The sequence below is a fragment of the Salvelinus sp. IW2-2015 genome, linkage group LG19 (genome assembly GCF_002910315.2).
Source record: "Salvelinus sp. IW2-2015 linkage group LG19, ASM291031v2, whole genome shotgun sequence".
NCBI lineage: Eukaryota > Metazoa > Chordata > Actinopteri > Salmoniformes > Salmonidae > Salvelinus > Salvelinus sp. IW2-2015.
Window position 1 is genome coordinate 9949394 of NC_036859.1, and position 22984 is coordinate 9972377.

The 22984-nt window shown below is 44.3% G+C and overlaps 2 protein-coding genes and 1 pseudogene across 8 annotated transcripts; 2 read left to right on the top strand and 1 right to left on the bottom strand.

Annotated features, from left to right (window-relative positions):
* The first annotated feature begins 5 nt into the window (after window positions 1–5).
* LOC111979327 (H/ACA ribonucleoprotein complex subunit 3-like) lies at window positions 6–2108 on the top strand (annotated as a pseudogene).
* A 136-nt stretch (window positions 2109–2244) lies between these two features.
* On the top strand, window positions 2245–12245 carry LOC111979292 (TOX high mobility group box family member 4-A). 6 transcript variants are annotated; one of them, XM_024009734.2, is made up of 10 exons: window positions 2246–2345; window positions 3731–3790; window positions 3983–4048; window positions 4184–4480; window positions 4595–4849; window positions 7081–7485; window positions 9357–9437; window positions 9557–10309; window positions 10397–10551; window positions 10727–12245. In XM_024009734.2, the coding sequence occupies exons 1-10, from the start codon at window positions 2340–2342 to the stop codon at window positions 10782–10784; spliced, it is 2136 nt and encodes a 711-aa protein (XP_023865502.1). In that variant the 5' UTR covers window positions 2246–2339; the 3' UTR covers window positions 10785–12245. The 6 variants fall into 6 exon arrangements, with proteins under 6 accessions (XP_023865504.1, XP_023865505.1, XP_023865502.1 ...); XM_024009736.2 differs by lacking the exon at window positions 3731–3790 and having other exon boundaries at window positions 2245–2345; XM_024009737.2 differs by lacking the exon at window positions 3731–3790 and having other exon boundaries at window positions 2245–2345; window positions 4187–4480.
* Window positions 12246–13389: 1144 nt separating this feature from the next.
* Window positions 13390–22894, bottom strand: LOC111979305 (E3 ubiquitin-protein ligase Midline-1). 2 transcript variants are annotated; one of them, XM_024009763.2, is made up of 8 exons: window positions 22794–22894; window positions 22320–22601; window positions 18131–18448; window positions 16545–16637; window positions 16372–16456; window positions 14473–14562; window positions 14281–14340; window positions 13390–14160 (listed from the first exon to the last, which is right to left on the bottom strand). In XM_024009763.2, the coding sequence occupies exons 2-8, from the start codon at window positions 22587–22589 to the stop codon at window positions 13628–13630; spliced, it is 1449 nt and encodes a 482-aa protein (XP_023865531.1). In that variant the 5' UTR covers window positions 22590–22601; window positions 22794–22894; the 3' UTR covers window positions 13390–13627. The 2 variants fall into 2 exon arrangements, with proteins under 2 accessions (XP_023865531.1, XP_023865530.1); XM_024009762.2 differs by having other exon boundaries at window positions 22320–22604.
* Between the last annotated feature and the right edge of the window lie 90 nt (window positions 22895–22984).

Sequence of the window (22984 nt, forward strand, 5' to 3'; positions counted from 1 at the left end):
CTACTCAGTCCAGGGTTTTTCTTTATATTTTCTACATTGTAGAATAATAGTGAAGACATCGAACTATGAAACGACATATGGAACCGTGTAGTAAACAAATCCAAATATATTTGCGATTCTTCAAAGTAGCCACCCTTTGCCTTGACAGCTTTGCACACACTTGGCATTCTCTCAACCAGCTTCATAAGGTAGTCACCTGGAATGCATTTCAATTAACAGGTGTGCCTTGTCAAGAAGATGGCCCTATTTGGTAAAAGACCCAAGTTCATATAATGGCAAGAACAGCTCAAATAAGCAAAGAGAAATGACAGTTCATCATTACTTTAAGACATGGCAAGGTCAGTCAATGTCGAAAATTTCAAGAACTTTCAAAGTTTCATCAAGTGCAGTCGCCAAAAACCATCAAGCGCTATGATGAAACGGACTCTCCTGAGGACCGCCACAGGAAAGGAAGACCCAGAGTTACCTTTGTTGCAGAGGATAAGTTCATTAGAGTTACCAGCCTCAGAAATCAACAATAAACTGCACCTCAGATTGAGCCCAAATAAATGCTTCACAGAGTTCAAGTAACAGACGCATCTCAACATCAACTGTTCAGAGAAGACTGCGTGAATCAAGCCTTCATGGTCGAATTGCTGCAAAATAACCACTACTAAAGGACACCAATAAGAGACTTGCATGGGCCAATAAACACAAGCAATGGACATTAGACTGGTGGAAATCTGTCCTTTGGTCTGATGAGTCCAAATTTGAGATTTTTGGTTCCAACCACCGTGTCTTTGTGAGACGCAGAGTAGGTGAATGGATTACCTCTGCATGTGTGGTTCCCAACATGATGCATGGAGGTGTGGGGGTGCTTTGCGGGTGACACTGTCAGTGATTTATTTAGGATTTAAGGCCCACTTAACCAGCATGGCTACCACAGCATACTGCAGCGATATGCCTTCCTATCTGGTTTGCGTTTCGTGGGACTATCATTTGTTTTTCAACAGGACATTGACCCAAAACAAACCCCCAGGCTGTGTAAGGGCTGCATCAGATGGCCTGGCCTCCAAACACCTGGCCTCAACCCAATTGAGATGGTTTGGGATGAGTTGGACCGCAGAGTGAAAGAAAAGCAGCCAACAAGTGCTCAGCATTTGTGGGAACTCCTTCAAGACTGTTGGAAAAGCATTCCAGGTGACTACCTCATGAAGCTGATTGAGAGAATGCCAAGAGTGTGCAAAGCTGTCAAAGCAAAGGGTGGCTACTTTAAAGAATCGAAATCTAAAAAAATATTGATTTAATTAACACTTGTTTTGGTTACTACATGATTTCATAGTTTTATCTACATTCTACAATGTAGATAATAGTTAAAATAAAGAAAACTGTGTTGTAACTATCAATTTAAATGTAGTCACTGGAAACAAGTCTAATGGGAAGGATGGAATCTGGTCTACCATCTTATATGGTACCTTCGCATGAGTGTTTTTTTCCTCACCTTGGAAGCACCCATCAGACTTGTAGAGATCTTTAGCGTGAGCTCGCGACCATGTTCCCTCACTTTTACCCTAACGAAAATGGAGAGGGTGTACACGCTGAAGGTAAGCATTTCCTGCGTATCAGCATACTTTTTTTTTCTCAATATTTCTTTCCCTGGATGTGAACTGTTTAATTACACTCGAATGGCATTAATTGCGTAATTCTGTCCGCTTTTCATTCCAAATGGCTCTAACAAACCCATTCTGATTGCATAGTACTGTCCGCTTTTCATTACATATGGCTGTAACAAACCCATTATTTCAATCTTAGAAGGTGGACCTTCTGGGCCAGCCCACCAGCTCGGCCCATCCGTCTCGGTTTACCCCCGACGACAAGTTCTCTCCGCACCGAGTGACACTGAAGAAACGCTTCGGGCTCCTTCTCATTCAGCAACCAAGACCCGTGCTCTAGTAGTCTATCAAAAACAGTATTAGCTGACTGTACACACATCAATTTTATTGATTTATGTGACCAAACGTCATCTGATCTGACATCACTTTTTGTATTACTTTGATTTGCACTGTTTAGGCAACACGTTTTCTTCAAATTGAGATTGAGTGAATAAAGCAGGTTTTTGTTAAACAACCTTTCACTGTTCTGTTTACTCATTTGATTAAGTATGTGAACTAGGTTGGAAATACCATTCTTATGGCACGATTTGTCATACTTGTTTTAATTAAGTTTATCATCAGTACTAAGAAATCTCTACAGGAGTGACGTCATTTCCCCAGAATAAATCCAAGGAAACCCGGAAGCCAAGTATCGAAAAGAGGAAACACAAAATAGAGTTAGGAAAGCAGCGGACCGATGTAGTGAGGATGGAGGTAAGATATAGTTTACGAATATTTCGTTATTGAAGATAGAGTAGGATTGTTTGCTAAATCTACTGAACTCCATATTTTCTACCATCTTGCCATTTGAACTAGCTTTTGGATTTATCCCCAAAAAATTGCCTCGGTTGTGTTAACTTCACCAACAGTCATTCTTGACACGACCATCACTGGCTGTCATTTGTTTAGCTAATAAACCCTACATATCACACCACCTTTTTACTATGACAATATTTAACTAACTTGTATAAGTAGCTAGTTTTTCAATGTAAACAAGAGGTTCTCTCGCTGGACTCAACTCATTTGCTTTGTCATGCAACTCCTACCCGAGCTGATCTCACACAGACACACACACTTAGATCGAAGAACATATATAACTAGCTATTTTCATGGACAACTTTACAAGTTAGGATAATCAGATCGTCTTGAAACATATTTAGTCCTATGTCCATCACAATAAAGAGTGTTGGATTGGCATTGGGGAAGTTTCCTGTTCTCACACCAATCCATTCCTTAAAATTCCACGAGGGGGAGTGTACACTTCGAGAAGTTGAGGGGCATAATTCAAAATTGACCCATATCCCAATTTCCTATACATTTTGGATAGGTCTGAGCAGAGTTGTATTACTATGTTGTCCAGTAAGGTTAAATAAATGGAGATATTCTAGAGATATTTCCATCGAACTATTACATTAGATAAGCATGTCTGTTCTTTAGTCCTGAGTACGCGATCGATTATGTTTACTCGATTAGACAGACTTGTTCGACTACTATATTAATTGACTAGATCACAGCGTCGAGCCTGGTCGAGTTTGCTGAATATGGACCCGAATTAGCCCGAGCAACGTGATTTTGACAAATTGCCTGATATCTAGCTAAATATCTTACGGTCAGATTTCGATTCTTATGGGGAACAAAGATCTTTAAAATAATTAAAAAATATATGTAAAAAAATAACAGCAAACGTGAGCTAAATCCGAATGCTTCATTGAAAGCTAGCGTTAGCATTGTTGGCTAGCCTGCTAGCTAGCTAATGTTAGCGAATTGAGTTTTCTTTGATGAGCTACAAGTATCTATCTGAGAATGCTGAACAAATCAGTTATTTGCAATTTAATTTTGTAAACTGAGGTTACCTAGCTAACATTAGTTAGGCTAACTACATATATTTCTGTACTGCTAGCGGTTATAGCTAGCACACCAGTTGAAAACCTGTGTCGATTGATTCGTCTTGTCTGGCATGATGGGGATCTCTAGATAGCTACATTAGCTGCAAAGAGCTCGCCAATCTTGGTTGATCCGTAGTTAAATCGCACAATTTTGATTGGTGTGTCACGATGGATCTTAACTTTTACTCTGAACTTTCTGATGGCACTGGTCAGAATGTCGACCCGGAGTTCTTGGAAGCACAGGCTTATAATGGATACGACCCAATTAACAAGGTATGGGGCCTATTTCTAAACAAGGGGGGAAAGAGAATTCACACGAAATGAAAATAACATATGTTGTGTATGCGTCCGCAGGCGAGTCAAGTGACTGTCCCAATTGAGCCTGATATGTTTGGACTGAATGGAGCTGAGATCCACTGTACTGAGAAAACAACATAAGTACTAAATCCCATTTCTGTTTGGCAGTTTCCAGGGGGCAGTGATAATTACCTTACCATATCTGGGGCAGGTCATCCTTTTCTCTCCTCTGAGGTGGGTATCATGATCCTAGAAGCCCGCAGTTTCCATACTACATATTATTGACATTGTGCAGTGTATTTACACGTAACATGTTCATGTAATATATCTGTCCCATTAACAGTTGTCCTTCTCCTTCTCTCTGTTTAGCAGACATTCCATACCCCCAGTCTTGGTGATGAGGTGTTTGAGATCCCTCCAATCTCCCTGGACCCGGACACGGCACTCAGTGTGGGGGACGTGGTTTCCCATTTTGGGGAACTGTCAGGTGGAGCAGGGAGTCTCGCGGGTGCTGGAAGCCTGGCGAGGAATGCTGTGGTGGGGGGCAATGACCCCTCCTTTGCCTCCACCTATGTGAACACAACCTCTCAGGTCCTGGAGCACCTGAGCTTGGGGGTGATGAGCCAGCCTGGAGGGGGGGCCCTGCTCAGTTCAACACTAGGGGTGGTAAGTAGTGTACTTTATGAATAGCTTTGTACATCAAGAATGTGTTTTTCTGAAATGCTAATGTTTTTGTTAAGCGCTACTGCTAAGTAAACCCTCCTGGCCTTGTCACTCTAGGAACTTGGCCACTCCATTGGCTCCCATTTCAGCAGCTCCTCTCCAATGACCATTGATGTCCCACTTGGTGACATGAATCATGGCCTATTGGGACACAATCAGCTAACCACTATTGACCAATCAGATCTGAGCGCCCAGCTTGGGCTTGGCCTTCATGGCGGGAACATTCTGTCTCGTTCCAAATCACCTGACCAGCTGTCTGTCACGCCCTCTCCAGCGGGCTCTCTCCAGGATGATGATATGGATGACTTCAGGGTGAGTGTCTATTTGTATGTTTGTTTATACAGTGCCTTGCAAAAGTATTCAGACCCCTTGGATTTCTACACATTTTGTGTTACAAAGTGGGATTCAAATGGATTTAGTAGTCATGTTTGTCAACAATCTACACAAAATACTCTGTCAAAGTGGGCCCAAAATTCTAACATTAAAAGATGAATACAAGTAAAATATAGTCGTTGCATAAGTATTCAGCTCCCTGAGTCCATAGATGTTAGAAACACCTTTGTCAGCCTTTACAGCTGGGAGTCTTCTTGGGTAAATCTCTAAGAGCTTTGCACACCTGGATTGTGCAATATTTGCAGATTTATTCTTTTCAAAATTCTTCAAGCTTTGTCAAGATGTTAGGGATCATGGCCATTTTCAAGTCTTGTCATAGGATTTCAAGTAGATTTAAGTCAAAATTGTAACTTGGCCACTTAGGAACATCCACTCTTTTCTTGATAAGCAACTCCAGTGTAGACTTGTGTTGTAGGTTATTGTCCTCCTGAAAGGTTAATTCCTCTCCCAGTGTCTGGTGTAAAAGCAGACAGAAGCAGGTTTTCCTCTATGATTTTGCCTATGCTTAGCCCTATCCTGTTTATTTTTATCCTGAAAAACTCCCCCAGTATTTGCTGATGTCTATCATACCCATACCATGCTGCAGCCACCACCAAGCTTGAAAATAAGGAGGCAGGTAATCAGTGGTGTGTTGCAATTCCCCCAACCTAGAGCTTTGCATGTAGGCCAAAGAGTGTATTCCTTTGCCATGTTCTTTTGCAGTATTACTTGTTGCATACAAGATGCATGTTTTGGAATATTTTGTATATTTGTGTTCTTCTTTCCACTCTGTCATTTAGGTCATTTTTTTATTTAACCTTTATTTAACTAGGCAAGTCAGTTAAAGAACAAATTCTTATTTACAATGACGGCCAAACCCGGACAACGCTGAGCCATACCACGCTGAGCCATATGGGACTCCCAATCACGGCCGGATGTGATGCAGCCTGGATTTGAACCAGGGACTGCAGTGACACCTCTTGTACTAAGATGCAGTGCCTTAGACCGCAGCGCCACTCGGGAGCCCATTATTGTGTAGTCAACAATGTTGTTGATCCATCCCCAGTTCTCTCCCATTACAGCCATTGAACTCTGGTGATTTCAAAACAGCTACAATGGTAACACCCCTGAGCGGTTTCATTCCTGTCCCGCAGCTCAGTTCAGAAGGACGACTGTATCTTTGAGGTGTCTGGGTGGTTTAATACATAGTGCACAACATAATTATTAACTAGACCATGTTTTAAGATAGATATTCAAGGTCTGATAGGCAACAATAACCAATCTACCAATCAGTTCCCTTTTTTATGAGGCTTTTCGAAAGCTCCATGGTATTTGTAGTTGAATCTGTGCTTGAGGGACCGTGCAGATTTTGTATGTATGGGGGACAGAGGGAAGGGTTAGTTATTTTAAAAATCATATCAACCCATATTCATTTCACACAGTCAAATTGGACTCCAGAACTAATTTAGGCTTGCCTAAACAAGGGGCTGAATAATTATGCAATGGCTATCTATTTGAGTTGTAAATCTTTGGTCATTTTTGTAATCGTCACTACATAACACAGTCAAAAGTCATTGTATATAAGCCCTACCCATTTCCACAATTTATCTTCTTAAAATTGTATTTTAAACCTAACCCTAACTAAGGAAGTTTGATGCGTTGGACCACCAGACCTACGCATTTGGGCGGAAGTATCTGCCTGTCTGGGAACGAGATTAGGTGTAATGTGACTAACGTGACTTCACTTTAGAGCGTATGCCATCTTTCAGCACGAAATGTCACGCTGTATGAAGCACATGTTTATATCATATTTGACATAGTGGGTTATGTCACATTTTACATGGGTGATTGTCTCAGTTATGCCACATTTATGAACCCTTTATAAAGCATGACATACGGTTATAGAAGCTTTGTAACACATTTATGTAGCACTTATGAAGGCTTTATGAAGCCTTTATAAGCTAAGTGTAATTTAAAGCGGTACCTAATTGGGTCACTCATTTCTTTTAATACATTTTTCTTCCACTTTACCATTAGAGTATTTTTTGCATCATTTTTTTTTACAATCAATTTTAATCCCAGTTTATCACACGCTTTGGAAGAAATCCAAGGGGTCTGAATAATTTCGGCAAGGTGCGTCTTGCTAAGTCTTACTAAATCTGCTGATCTAGCCTTGTATCTTTCCCCGTCTCTCTCTGTCCACTGGTCCCGCTGTCACCCCGAAGAGTGTGCTGGTCGACTCTCCGATGTCCCTGTCTGTCTCCCCTGCGGTACTCTCCCACCTCTCCACCATGCCAGCCTCTTCCCCCATGCTCGCCTCCTCAGTCTCCAGTGCCTTGGTGAGGCGCGGCGGGGGCAAGCCTGCCATGGTGGCCGCTACGGCAGGGCCTGGAGGAGGGAAGAAGGGGAAGAAGAAGAAAGATCCCAACGAGCCCCAGAAACCAGTCTCTGCCTACGCCCTGTTCTTCAGGGACACTCAGGCTGCCATCAAGGGCCAGAACCCCAACGCCACATTTGGAGAGGTGTCCACGATAGTAGCCTCCATGTGGGACAGTCTTGGGGAAGAGCAGAAACAGGTATACAGTACATACACTTTGACTAATACACATGTAGGTAACAGCCAAAATAAAGGAAACACTTGAGTAAATGAGGAATACAAAATATATTAAAAAGCAGGTACTTCAAATGTATTTATCAGCTGATGTAAGAAGGGCTTTATATCTCAAAGTGCTGTACAGAAACCCAGCCTAAAACCCCAAACAGCAAGCAATGCAGGTGTAGAAGCACGGTGGCTAGGAAAAACTCCCTAGAAAGGCCAAAACCTAGGAAGAAGCCGAGAGGAACCAGGCTATGAGGGTTGGCCAGTCCTCTTCTGGCTGTGCCGGGTGGAGATTATAACAGAACATGGCCAAGATGTTCAAATGTTCATAAATGACCAGCATGGTCAAATAATAAAAATCACAGTAGTTGTCGAGGGTGCAACAGGTCAGCACCTCAGGAGTAAATGTCAGTTGGCTTTTCATAGCCGATCATTAAGAGTATCTCTACCGCTTCTGCTGTCTCTAGAGAGTTGAAAACAGCAGGTCTGGGACAGGTAGCACGTCCGGTGAACAGGTCAGGGTTCTATAGCCACAGGCAGAACAGTTGAAACTGGAGCAGCAGCACAGCCAGGTGGACTGGGGACAGCAAGGAGTCATCATGCCAGGTAGTCCTGAGGCATGGTCCTAGTGCTCAGGTCCTCCGAGAGAAAGAAAGAAAGAAAGAAAGAGAATTAGAGAGAGCATACTTAAATTCACACAGGACACCGGATAAGACAGGAGAAGTACTCCAGATATAACAAACTGACCCTATCCCCCCGACACATAAGCTACTGCAGCATAAATACTGGAGGCTGAGACAGGAGGGGTCGGGAGACACTGTGGCCCCATCCAACGATACCTCCGGACAGGGCCAAACAGGCAGTATATAACCCCACCCACTTTGCCAAAGCACAGCCCCCACACCACTAGAGGGATATCTTCAACCACCAACTTCCTGAGACAAGGCAGAGTATAGCCTAACAAAGATCTCCGCCACGGCACAACCCAAGGGGGGGCGCCAACCCAGACAGGAAGATCACGTCAGTGACTCAACCCACTCAAGTGACGCACCCCTCCTAGGGACGGCATGGAAGAGCACCAGTAAGCCAGTGACTCAGCCCCTGTAATAAGGTTAGAGGCAGAGAATCCCAGTGGAGAGAGGGAAACCGGCCAGGCAGAGACAGCAAGGGCGGTTTGTTGCTCCAGAGCCTTTCCGTTCACCTTCACACCCCTGGGCCAGACTACACTCTATCATATGACCTACTGAAGAGATGAGTCTTCAGTAAAGACTTAAAAGTTGAGACCGAGTCTGCGTCTCTCACATGGGTAGGCAGAGCATTCCATAAAAATGGAGCTCTATAGGAGAAAGCCCTGCCTCCAGCTCCAGCTGTACTTCCACACAGGTGTGGTTCCTGAGTTAATTATTATTTTATTTTGATGACCATGGCTAGAAAAAGAGATCTGTGGCTTTGAAAGAGGGGTCTCAAAGAAGCATAGAGGGTTTAAAGGGTGTGTGTCAGTCACCAGATCTCAACCCAATTGAACCACTTGTAGGAGATTCTGGAGCGGTGCCTGACAGCGTTTTCCACCAGCGTCAACAAAACAACAAATTCTGGAATTTCTCATGGAAGAATGGTGTTGCATCCCACCAATAGAGTTCCAAACACTTGTAGAATCTAAGCCAAGGCGCATTGAAGCTGTTTTGGTGGCTTGTGGTGGCCCGACACTATTAAGATACTTTATGTAGGTGTTTCCTTTATTTTGGCAGTTATCTGTACATTTAGAAAATGTCAAGGACATTTGTGGTAAAAAAATGTAGCCTTTACACACGTCTTTACTTAAGTAAATATACCCTCTGTCACTATTAGGTGTATAAGAGGAAGACGGAAGCAGCGAAAAAGGAGTACCTGAAGGCACTAGCAGCTTACAGAGCCAATCAGCTCTCACAGGTAAGAAACTCTTGGTCTGTCTTCATTTGGAAATCGTGTGACTATAGCTCTGACAATGTTTTACTGTAAATGTCTGGAAGCTATTGTTATCTCTTCAAAAAATGTGCTCATTTCCCCAGCCCTCCATTGAAGTGATGGACACAGCTTCTTCACCATCACCTCCTCCAATACCTGAGCCAGTGCCTTTGGCCCCCCTGGTTCCCGCCCGCCCCTCCCGTCTCCCCCAACACATCGCAGACCAGAATACCATCACCAACATCTGCGCCTCCAACATTATTCTGGACGTCCCCCAAGTCACCACGCGTTCCCGCACAGGAGCTTGCAAGCCTCCCACCCTGGGCCCCACAGCCACCCCGACCCTGACCCCCACCATCACCAAGATCATCATCTCCAAACAGATGCTCCAGGCCGGGGCTAAGCTCCATCAGATACCCAACTCCATGGTGACGGTGCTCCCTGGCGGCGTGCGCACCCTGCTGCCCTCAGCCCCGCGCCAGCCCCCACCTCTGCTGCAGATGCAGCACGCCCCTCCTCCCCCGCGGCTCCAGCAGATGGTACACTCCCCAGCCCCACCTCCCCTACAGGCCAAGCCCCGAGGAGGGAATGCCGGGCCAGGGCTTCCTGTGTCCATCACCGCCACACCTCCTCCTCCACTACAGATCAAGATAGTCCCGGCCTCTTTGCAGGCAGACTCATCCTTGCCTATTATTGTTACGACAACAGCAACCGCCCACTCAATTGGTGTCAACACTTCCGCCGTGCCTGCATCAGCATACTCCACCCCTACAGTGGCTCTGCAGTTGGCGAAGTCCACTGACTTGACGGCGAGTGCAGATGAGGATTCGGTTACGGAAGAGTTCACTTCGGGAGAGGTTAGCTGTGGTTTCTGACCCAATGTTCATGTTAAATATACTTGGCGTTTCAATAATTCCTCTCAACTTTCACCTCTTTTTCTTCAGATGGAAATGGAGTTCAATGTGTCTCCACGTGCCACTGACGCTGCTTCTGGCCCCCTGACTCTCTGTGTACGAGTAGGATGCACCAACCCTGCAATAGAGAGCACGGACTGGGACAAAGAGTACTGCAGCAGTGAATGTGTTGCCACTCACTGCAGGTTTGTGGGTTTGGATATAAATGTATTTGTGTTCCTTTCTTTCTGTGAGAAAAGTTTGTCGTTTTTTGGGAGGTTTAAGTAGAAGTTGTGTTGGAATAGAAAAAGGAACATGATTGATTATGTTGACTGACTTAAAGACTTGTCTTTTTAATTTTTTCCCCTTTCTCTCCTTCAGGGATATCTTCATGGCCTGGTGCTCCATCAGGAATCAGAACACCATGGTTGTCAAGTAAAGACCGGCCAGACCCAGACAAGGGGAGAATTGTTATTTGCGTGTCTTGTTGGGTCAAGGGTGATAACAGGCCTGAGGTAGACTGAGTGGGATGAGAGGAAGAAATGGCGTTTGGAGGAGAGCAACTGGGGAAAAGAAGAGTGCCATGTACCACAAAGCGATCCAGTGGAAGGAAATGAGCACCATAAAAACACATGGGATTCATTTAGAGATGGACAGTGGAGACGGTGGCCGAGATAAAACGTGCGAGGACAGGGAGTGAAGTATATCTCTTTTTTGTGTGTTATATTGTTTGGACTTGCATACCTTTTACTGGATCCATTCACAATGATGGTGTTATGAGAGGATGTATACCATATGAAGGAACCTGAAATCATAGTGGGGATCTAAAGGGTTCTATTCCAGAGGGTATATTGGATCATAGTGCCGTCACATGTTGACATACACTACATGACCAAAAGTATGTGGACACCTGCTCGTCGAACCTCTCATTCCAAAATCATGGGCATTTATATGGAGTTGGTCCACCCTTTTGCTGCTGTAACAGCCTTCACTATTCTGGGAATGTTTTCCATTAGATGTTTGAACATTGTTGCAGGGACTAGCTTCCATTCAGCCACAAAAGCATTCGTGAGGTCGGCACTGATGTTGGGCGATTAGGCCTGGCTCGCAGTCGGCGTTCCAATTCATCCCAAAGGTGTTCGATGGGGTTGAGATCAGGGCTCTGTGCACTTCAGCATACGTCTGTCCCATTCTGTGAGCTCGTGTGGCCTACCACTTCACGTCTGAGCCGTTGTTGCTCCTAGACCATTTCCACTTCACAATAACAGCACTTGCATTTGACCAGGGCAGCTCTAGCAGGGGTGAAATTTCACGACCTGACTTGTTGGGAAGGTGGCATCTTATGACGGTGCCACTTTGAAAATCACTGAGCTCTTCAGTAAGGCCATCCTACTGCCAATGTTTGTCTATGAAGATTACATGGCTGTGTGCTCGATTTTATGCCCCGGTCAGCAACGGTGTGGCTGAAATTGCCGAATCTACTCATTTGAAGGGGTGTCCACATACTTTTATTTTTGAAGTCAGTTTTGACAGGAAAAAGTATTTTTTGTGATCCATGGCAGCCAAAAGCTTCATAAAAAGTTTTCCATCTTTATTCTTATCTATTTGGATAAATATTTGATACCCATCTTTTGTTGGTTGCCTTTAGGTTCTCGAAAAATGTCTCAGCGTCTCTTTAAGAAACCAAGTCAGGAAATAGTGAAAATATCAGATTGAGGAAAGTGGCGTATCATGCTACGCTCTTGGTTTCTGTTCACATATAGTTTAGTGGGCTCTAGAGACTTTCTTACTTTTCATTATTGTAAAATATTAGTAGAATAAATGACTGTAGAAATCAAGGTCAATTTGACTTTCATGTTATTCCATTATTTTTTAAATAAAAGAGCAATGAAGATAAAGAGCTCAAACTCTGGTGTCTCATTTACTGTGAGTAGCGGTGAATGTTTGTGCTAAAAGGGATGGCTGCGACAGACCAACAGTAATTAATGAGCCTCTCACTCTGAATTTACTTAATACATCCTTTACAATAAAAACAAATATTCTCCACTCATATAGGAGTAATAAAGGCCTATTTTTTTTTTTAATTGGGTTGCTACTTCCCATTGGTATGCACACAGGAAACAGCGCAGGTCCTAATCCAGGCACTTGTCATTTCCTGTTTGGACTACTGCAACTCGCTGTTGGCTGGGCTCCACACTTGTGCCATCAAACCCCTGCAATTTTTAAAGAATGCCGCAGCACACCTGGTGTTCAACCTTCCTAAATTCTCCCATGTCAACCCGCTCCTCCGCACACTCCACTGGCTTCCAGTTGATGCATCTACTACAAAGAGCAGCAAGGGGAACTGCCCCTCCCTACCTTCAGGCTATGCTCAAACCCTACACCCCTGAGTACTTAGTTTTGACACCTCTGGTCTGCTGGCCCTCCCACCCCTACGGGAGGGCATATCCTGCTTGGCCCAGTCAAAGCCCTTTTCTGTTCTGTCACCCCAATTGTGGAACAAGCTTCCCTCTGACGCTAGGACAGCAGAGTCCCTGCCCATGTTCCGAAAACATCTGAAAACCTACCTCTTCAAAGAGTATCTTAAAACACCCCCTTTTTGGGCGTACATTAGAAAAGGTAAGGATGTTATTATTATTTTTTAAATAAATTTAAACTCTCACTTGACTTCAATCTGTAAAGCTAAAGAGTTACAGATTCTGTGATAGAAATGTAAAGGTAATTTCAGATTGAACTGACATGGCACGTTTATCTTGAATGGAGTCTCCGCTAAAGCGGAACATTGCCTTTAAATTGCAATCAAGCTGTAAAGCTGAACTTCCGCCATGCGGATTGAATAGAGACATTTTTTTTTACTACTAGCACTGACTTCGCTGATAGCAACTTTGAGAAAAAAATGTACCTACTATGACTGATGTGGTAGTCCCACCTAGCTATCCTAAGATGAATACACTAACTAAGTCGCTGTGGATAAGAGCGTCTGCTAAATGACTATAATGTAAAAAAGAAATTAAAAAAAATACAATATTGATGGACACATTAGGTAAAACAATCATTTCAACTTTTAATCAAGATGCAATAGAATCATGTCAACATTATTTGTAAGTCGCTCTGGATAAGAGCGTCTGCTAAATGACTTAAATGTAAATTTGTATAATAGAAACCTGAGACAACGGGAGTTGTAGTAAAACATTTACATCTTTGTTTCAGCAGAGACAATACTTGGTTATTCTCTACAGTCATTGGTCCAGTGCTTTGTGATGAGTGTGCCGCGTAGGGCCACTACTGGGTCTCTATAATGGCGACTCTACTGGGAGGATCTACGCGGTACAGGCCAAATCCCAGGCACACAGGCTGACTGAGCTGAGCATTGAACTGGTGCAGCTTGGTCAGGTTGATATTCACCTCAGAAAAGGTGATGGTTCCCTTCCCATAGTCTACCACCACTGTCACTCTGTTGCCTTTCAATGATTTGGCGATTTCCCTCTTCATCTTGTTGTGGTAGGCAAACAGGTTTCCCTTTGCATTGTGTGTGATGCTCCAGGATTCCTTGTTGAGGCCAAAAACAGGGCCCTCAGTCCCCTTGCGCTTAATGCTCTGGTAGGACACAGCGATGTCCCAGTAGCCCTTGGCCTCCACCTCCCAGTAATGTCTCCCAGAGGAGTAGCACTGGGTGGTGAGAACCTGGGGGGCTTTGTCAAAGCGGGAGGGGTGGCTGGGGAGGGACAGTTTGTCCTCCACTCTCTCCACAGACTGGAGATCAAGGGACACTTTGAGAAAAGGGCTGGCCGAGTCTACGTCCAGAGTCAGAGCACCTAAGAAAGACAAATGGGGACACAGATCAGTGACACACATATACACACACAAACAAGCACATCAGATCAGTGATAGACTGACGCACACACACACTATAGACCCATTGTATCACTGCTTACGTTGGGCTTCTCTGGTGTCTGCATTTCTGTAGCCCTTTGGTGGATTGTCAACTATGAATTCTGTAAACAAATACATCACATCTCTTATTACCACACAGCAATAAAGATGTATTGCCATACTTATTTCTACAGTACAGGAATCTTCAAGTTTGATCATCCACAAAGAACAAAAGTTATTTATTTGCTTCTCACCTGCCACGGAGGAGTAGACATCGTGCAAGAGAGTCTCCTGTTTCTTCAGTGTGTCTGTGAGGGTTTGATTTTCCAGAGAGGAACTATATGCTGTGATGGAGACAAAATGTTCATCAGACACACACGTGTGCACCCACCCACTCAGTCAAGATGGCCACCATTATGCCTGTACCCAAGAAGGCAAACGTAACTGCTTAATGACTATCGCCCCTCTGTCATCATGAAGTTCTTTGAGAGACCAGTCAAGGATCATATCACCTCTACCTTACCTGCCACCCTAGACCCACTTCAGTTTGCTTACCGCCCCAATAGATCCACAGACCATGCAATCGCCATCACTCTGCACAATGCCCTATCCCATCTGGACAAGAGGAATACCTATGTAAGAATGCTGTTCATTGACTATAGCTCAGCATTCAACACCATAGTACCCTCCAAGCTCATCATTAAACTCAAGACCCTGGGTCTGAATCCCGCCCTGTGCAACTGGATCCTGGACTTCCTGACGGGCCGCACCCAGGTGGTGAAGGTAGGAAACAACACCCCCTCTTCGCTGATCCTCAACACTGGGGCCCCACAAGGGTGCGTGCTCATCCCCCTCCTGTACTCCCTGTTCACCTCTACTCCCTGTTCACCACCGCATGACTGCGTGGCCAAGCATGCCTCCAACTCAATCATCAAGTTTGCAGACGACAACAGTAGTAGGCTTGATTACCAACGATGACGAAACAACCTACAGGGAGGAGGTGTGAGCTCTGGGAGAGTGGTGCTCAACGTCAACAAAACAAAAGGAGATGATCGTGGACTTCAGGAAACAGCAGAGGGTGCACCCCCCTATCTACATCGACGGGACCGCAGTGGAGAAGGTGGAAAGCTTCAAGTTCCTTGACGCACACATCACTGACAAACTGAAATGGATCACCCACACAGACGGTGTGGTGAAGAAGGTGCAACAAAGCCTCTTCAACCTCAGAAGGCTAAATAAATTTGGCTTGTCACCTAAAACCCTCACAAATATTTACAGATGCACAATTGAAAGCATCCTGTCGGGCTGTATCCCCGCCTGGTACGGCAACTGCACCGCCCGCAACAGCAAGGCTCTCCAGAGGGTGGTGCGGTCTGCCCAACGCATTACCGGGGTCAAACTACCCAACCTCCAGGACACCTACAGTACCCGATGTCACATGAAGGCCAAAAAGATCAACAAGGACATCAACCACCCGAGCCACTGCCTGTTCACCCCGCTATCATCCAGAAGGCGAGGTCAGTACAGGTGCATCAAAGCTGGGACCGAGAGACTGAAAAACAGCTTGCTGCTGCCTATAGGTATAGACTAGGAATTACTGGCCACTTTAAGGTATGGAACACTAGTCACTTTAGTAATGTTTACATATCTGGCATTACTCATCTCATGTCTATATACTGTTTTCTATACTATTATACGGTATCTCATTCACTTAATAATGCTTACATATCTTGCATTACTCATCTCATATGTATATACTGTTTTTTCTATACTATTCTACTGTATCTTTGTCCGTTCCATTCTGACATCACTCGTCAATATGTATAAAGTCTTAATCCATTCCTACTTAGATTTGGGTGTATTGGGTATATGTTGTGTAATCTGTTAGATATTACTTGTTAGATATTACTGCACTGTCGGAGCTAGAAGCACAAGCATTTCGCTGTACCCGCAATAACATCTGCTAATCACGTGTATGTGACCAATAGAATTTGATTTGATACACCCACACATACACCTTGCTGAAGTCCAAGTGTATGCAGGTCAATGACTGACAATGTTATTTGGGGCAAGTAAGAGAGTAAATGACTCATTTCATACTATATAAAGAAATCCAAGACGTGACTGACTGCGTCATTATCAGATCTACTCACCATAATAAAGGACAATGAACCAGAGGCACAGCAACACCACAGTTACACTGTTAATGCGGGAGTCTTTGGAATTAGAGTTCTGCCTCTGTGCACAGAGAAATAAAACTATGAATCTCACAAGAAATCAAAAACAATCAAAGCATTACAGTAGAGTACACAAACATAGAACTAACTTCGTTTTTGAAGTCTTCTTTCAACTTGTTGACAGAGTCCTTGCATTCCTGTAGCTTTCCCTCTAGCACCTGGAACTGCTGCTCCATAAATGCCTGAAACCCATTTACACACATACTCACAGATGTAGACTGAGTATACAAAACGTTAAGAACACCTGCTCTTTCCATGGCAGACTGACCAGGTGAATCCAGGTGAAAGCTATGATCCCTTATTGATATAATTTGTTAAATCCACTTCAATCAGGGGAAGAGACAGGTTAAAGGTTTTCTAAGCCTTGAGACAATTGAGACATGGATTGTGTATGTGTGCCATTCAGAGGGTGAATGGGCAAGACAAATAATTGAAGTGCCTTTGAACAGGGTATGGTAGTGGTTGCAGGCGCACCGGCTTTTATTGAGAACTGCAACGCTGCTGGGTTTTCCACACTCAACAATTTCCAGTGTGTATCAAGAATGGTCCCCCACCCAAAGGACATCCAGCCAACTTGACACAAGTGTGGGAAGCATTGGAGTCAACATGGGCCAGCATCCCTGTGGAACGCTTTCGATACCTTTTAGAGTTCATGACCTGACGAATTTAGGCTGTTTTGAGGGTAAATGTTCCTAATGTTTGGTATACTCCGTGTATATGTACTTGTGTTTGAGGAGTGCTATTATTCCTGTGTTTGTTTGTCTGTGATATTATACATTACAATATTGTGCCAATCATTATGCATGTGCAGAATGTCTGGGTGGTGTGTGTATCATTCTGTTTTATGGTGTATTTATTTGTGTCTTTTTTTAATTTTTATTTATTTTTATCCCATTTTCTCCCCAATTTTCGTGGTATCCAATCGCTAGTAATTACTATCTTGTCTCATCTCTACAACTCCCGTACGGGCTCGGGAGAGACAAAGGTCGAAAGCCATGCGTCCTCCGAAGCACAACCCAACCAAGCCGCACTGCTTCTTAACACAGCGCGCCTCCAACCCGGAAGCCAGCCGCACCAATGTGTCGGAGGAAACACCGTGTACCTGGCCCCCTTGGTTAGCACGCTGCTAACCAAGGGGGCCAGTCCCGCCACAGGGGGCCAGTCCCGCCACACTGCGCCCGGCCCGCCACAGGAGTCGCTGGAGCGCGATGAGACAAGGATATCCCTACCGGCCAAACCCTCCCTAACCCGGACGACGCTATGCCAATTGTGCGTCGCCCCACGGACCTGCCGCGACCGGCTGCGACAGAGCACTAGACCACTGTGCCACCCGGGAGGCCCCATTTGTGTCTTTTAAGCACATGAACAAACAAATTTCCCCCTGGTGGGATAATAAAGTCGATATAGTTTGTGTTTGTGAGACAAATTTTTTGGGATTAAGACTGGAAGAACCTCACTTCATTCTCAAACCCGGGATTTCTACAGTACATACAGTACCTGCCTGGAAGTGTACTATGTGTATGAGAAAGTCTCTGCCCCCAAATCCTTCCCCGCCACACCACACCCCATTTACTCTGGTTGAATGAGGGTAACAGAAAATAAATCAAATATGCAAAACTAGCATTGTACATATTTCTCCTATGGCTATCCTTAAGAAGAGAGGTGAAAAACTCACAGTCAGTTTTCTCCCCAGAACGTTGGTGGTGTCAACAGTGAGGTTTGTCTGCTTCTTGTCCATGGCACAGATATTACAGATGTAGGTTTTTGACATGGAGCAGTAGTACCTCAGCACCTCATCGTCATGCTCAGGGCACCTCCTCCTGCTCAGGTCCCCCAGGGGTTTGACCAGAGGGTGTCCCATGTAGGCAGGTAGTTGCAGGTGATCCTGGACATGCTCCTGACACAGTGACACCTCACACTTCAGACACGTCTTCACTGCCAGGCTCTGTTTCTCTGGACAGCAGTCACAATACGCACTCTCTGTCTTCTTAGCCTTCAATTAAATCAGAAAATCAATCAGTTAATCATGGTTAATTTATAAGTCAACAAAACCAATCTAGTGACAGGTAGCAGGGCCAGAGTTATGGGCCCACCCTACCATACTTCCTTGCCCTCCCAAATAAGATATTGAAATATTTATAATTTATTTGACTGAGAGACGCATCAATCTCAGTTAAAGCATCCAAGCAAGCGAAGCAGTGTCCCTCTGTCTCAGTATGTGTAGACCATGTATTTGATGCTGTCTGGATCAAAAGAGTATGGCATGTCATGCTATTTCTGTCCAGACAGCATCAGATACATGGGCTATATATAGAGGGGCGCTGTTTCGCTCACTCGAATGCTTTCTCCGGTGATATAGTTTCAGCAAAGAGGAAGAGGTGAAGCGAGAGGGCTCACAAATTCTGTCCAGTATAAGCCTAATGTGTTTCTACGGGAATAATATGCAGACCTAAGCTTGTTGCCTGTCTTCCCGCCTTTGGGACAAAGACTCCCATTGTTAGGGCGGAGACATGAGCATCTCGGTTTTGAGTCCCATCTGTTTAGGAAAGGGAAGGCGGGGGATATCTAGTCAGTTGTACAACTGAATGCCTTCAACTGAAACGTGTCTTCCGCATTTAACCCAACCCCTCAATCAGAGAGGTGCGGGGGGCTGACTTAATCGACATCCACGTCTTCGGCGCCCGGGGAACAGTGGGTTAACTGCCTTGCTCAGGGGCAGAACAAGAGACTTTTACCTTGTCAGTTCAGGGATTAGATCTTGCAACCTTTCGGTTTAGCTCAAATAAAAATGTATACAATAATTCCAAAAAAGGTTGTGCCTGTTCTGCATGTTATTTTGGCATTAATATGTGTCATATCAGTTTCTAAACACATTTGAGTTAATAAAGCTGCAGGTGTTGCAGCCTAGCTCAGTGCTGTCTGTGGTGGAGGGGCAGCCAGCGGAAAATACAGAGCGTAGGGGTTGGTAATCTTCTCTAATTGCACCGGGATTGGCTCAGTGTTCTCTCACTTATGGGGACACTACGTCACCGCAAAATCTACAGGGAGAGATAGAAAGTTCAAGTCTACTTGGGTGCTGTCATAGATTTACATTAGAAGTGCCCATACAAGAAGGCTCAAGGTCATTGGCCACAGATAAAATGACGTCAAATCACGTTATATCTACCATAGCTTTGATTGTACTGATCATGTCAACAGCATACTTTCAAAATCTTAGCTAGCAGTCATCATCATGAATCACATCGACAATCTACTGGCAAATCCATTTCAATCCGTGTCATATGAAGAGAAATTAGAGATAAAAGGTATCAGTGCTCATCGGCCATTGGACATAAACATTACACAACAAGTTGGAAATCGCAAATTCAACAATGAGTGGTTCGGAAGGAATCAGTGGCTAACTACAAGCATTGCAAAGCAATCACTAGCCTGCTATTCAGTAGAGAGTGTGTGTGGTCCAAGTCTGGGTTTAAGGGTCTTTTTTCCAAGCTTAAAAGGATAATTCACATGCAACACCATGAGCCAGAAAAGGTTGAATACATTGGACCATGTGCCTCACCCTAATAATTTGGTCACTTTCCCCCTTATAATTTAGCCTACTGTTCTGACTTGGTGGTGCACATGTAGCCTATAGCCTGTTTTAGAGAAATGTCATCATTGAATATTGTAAGATAAGCCCCCTCTATTTATGCTACGGTTCTGATTTATACAGGGAGAATACTGTAAGAAAGGCCCTTGGATTCTGAATTCTGTCGCTATACATTTCAAAAGTGCTGAACAAATAGTTATTGACTATGTCTGTTCTAGCTCGCTAATTAATGTCTTAATCAAAATTACGGATTGCCTCTCGTCTACTCTTCGTCCCCTTATGCCATAGTTTTTACATCTCAATTGTCAGTAGAAACCACATTTGTTTAAGCAAGTCAGCCATATCAGCCATGTTTTTTAAAAGGCAGTAAACGAGGCTGAATGAACTGTTTCCCTGCCAGACAAGGCTCTGCTGATAACCAGGTGTAGCAGTGGTAAGGATTCACTCCATGGTCCTGAAAAGAAATCTCTGCTGTTGGGACAGTTTTATGTAGGCCCTAACAGTTTGTAGGCACCGTTTGTCACCGTTATAGTGCAATTAATGCATTATTTAGTGTTGTTTATTGGCTTTGCTGGCCTGTATATAAAAAATATATATGTTGAGTTTGCCCCACCAAGAATTACATGCTAAAATTGCCACTGGTCTTAACTCACCATGTACAACACCATTTTTTCTTTGCCTCACACAAGTCAACAAAGTATTTTTTTAATTCTTTTTTTTACAGCCATTGGGAATGATAGTTCCTCATTATTTGAAAATCTTTCCAACACTCCCGGCCTCAATAATCACCTAGCCAGTGTGTGAAAGAGCAAAATATCATGAACTGATGATCCCATATATCCAGTGGAAATGCCATAAAAACAGCTTTCTGTCCCAAGCTCACCGGAAGGGGATACAGGGAAGTAGTTTAAGGAGAATACGGAGTATAACGTTATTAGATATAGTCTCAAATATGTGGTTATCTTGTTTAAGAGTAATGGGGCTGGCAGATAGGATTTAGTTTCTCCCTGTCGCTGACCCACACTCCATTGCAGTAGGTGGCGGTAATGCACCATAACGTTGGATGCCAACCTGCCAGCCAGCAGCATACCACCCTGCATACCACTGCTGGCTTGCTTCTGAAGCTAAGCAGGGTTGGTCCTGGTCAGTCCCTGGATGGGAGACCAGGTGCTGCTGGAAGTGGTGTTGGAGGGCCAGTAGGAGGCACTCTTTCCTCTGGTCTAAACAAAGATCCCAATGCCCCAGGGCAGTGATTGGGGACACTGCKCTGTGTAGGGTGCYGTCTTTCGGATGGGACGTTAAACGGGTGTCCTGACTCTCTGAGGTCATTAAAGATCCCATGGCACTTATCGTAAGAGTAGGGGTGTTAACCCCGGTGTCCTGGCTAAATTCCCAATCTGCCCCTCAACCATCACGGTCACCTAATAATCCCCAGTTTACAATTGGCTCATTCATCCCCCTCCTCTCCCCTGTAACTATTCCCCAGGTCGTTGCTGCAAATGAGAACGTGTTCTCAGTCAACTTACCTGGTAAAATAACGGTAAAATAAAAATATTTAAAAAAAAAAACTCGATAAACCCCACCGAAGAAGAAGCTCACTGGCGCAGGAAACTTTGAGGTGATAAACTGTTCCAAGTTCGTTCGTTACAGCTTCCGGTCGGACCACGTGATAAATTGATACAATGTTGAACTTCACTAGTAAAAACTCAAGTCAAGACCGATAGAAAGGGAGGCAGACAGGCGGAGAAGAGAGATGAATGTGATTGAAACAACCGGAATTTTCATCAGGATATTTTCTACTGTTTTTATTATGCATTTTAATTAGTTGATAATGGAAGTTATAGGCTCTCTTGAGTTCTATGCTCTCACTTATTTAGCCGCCAATGGATCCATGTGGCAGAGGCTAGTGCTCTCACCATAGCTGAATTTGAACTTTTAGATTTCATTTGTATGATTCACCACGTGACAATGATTTTGAGAAACGAAAACGTTATTATTGAAAGGAAACTGTTCCACGAAAATGTGCATATCAGTAGAAATTGTAGGATAAATTGTAAGCTACCCCAAACTTGAAACTCATGGTCTTTGCTATTACACCCATTTTTTAAAAATCGTTCACAAATAGCTGGCCAGCCTATGGAAATCAAATGTCTGCCTGGCGTAGTGATTCATAATGGCCCCAGGTCTGACAGATAAAGACACAAATTATGATACATGTAACAGAAGTCTTGGCAGAAGTAATAAACCAGATCTGTGAACAAATTGAGAGGAGCACCTTTAGGTTTTCTCTGAAGTCCTCTGCGATGTTAGCCAGGGTATAGCTCTTCTGGACGTCAATCGTGGATCCAAAGTAGGCCCTGCAGTCTGGGCAGCGGAAGGGCATGTTTGAACCGAAGTCTATTATGCCCTCCAGACACACCATACAGTAGCTGTGCCCACAGGACAGCTGGTGCGGGTCTTTAAATATGTCATGGCACACTGGGCATGTCAGCAACACCTCAAGCTGGGTTTTGCTTGACAGAGGAATGGTACAGTCTTCGTCCATCTTGCTCCCTTCCTGCTGTTCAAAGATTGGAGTATAAGGTTAAAAGGAAATGAAGTATCCCCTGACTGCTGTAGGTGGTGCTCCAAAATGTCCGTTTCAAATAGTAGCCATCTGCTGAAGTGAATGGCATGTTAACGCAGTAGGCAATTAGACATGGGAAGGTCTGTGTACTGCCGCTAAATCACACAAAAGGCAATAATTTACCTGTAATGTCAGCTTTCAGTCCTTGCCTGTGTGTGCTTCCCTGTGTACAGTTCAAACATTCAAAAGTGAAAGCAAAGCTCCCTGTCTATACTTCCTTTGGAGGCGGGGCTAGACTCAACTGTCATTGGAGCCACTTCACAACAGGGAAGTAGTCTGCAGTTATATCTTTGGAGTTGGAAATTTTCTATAAG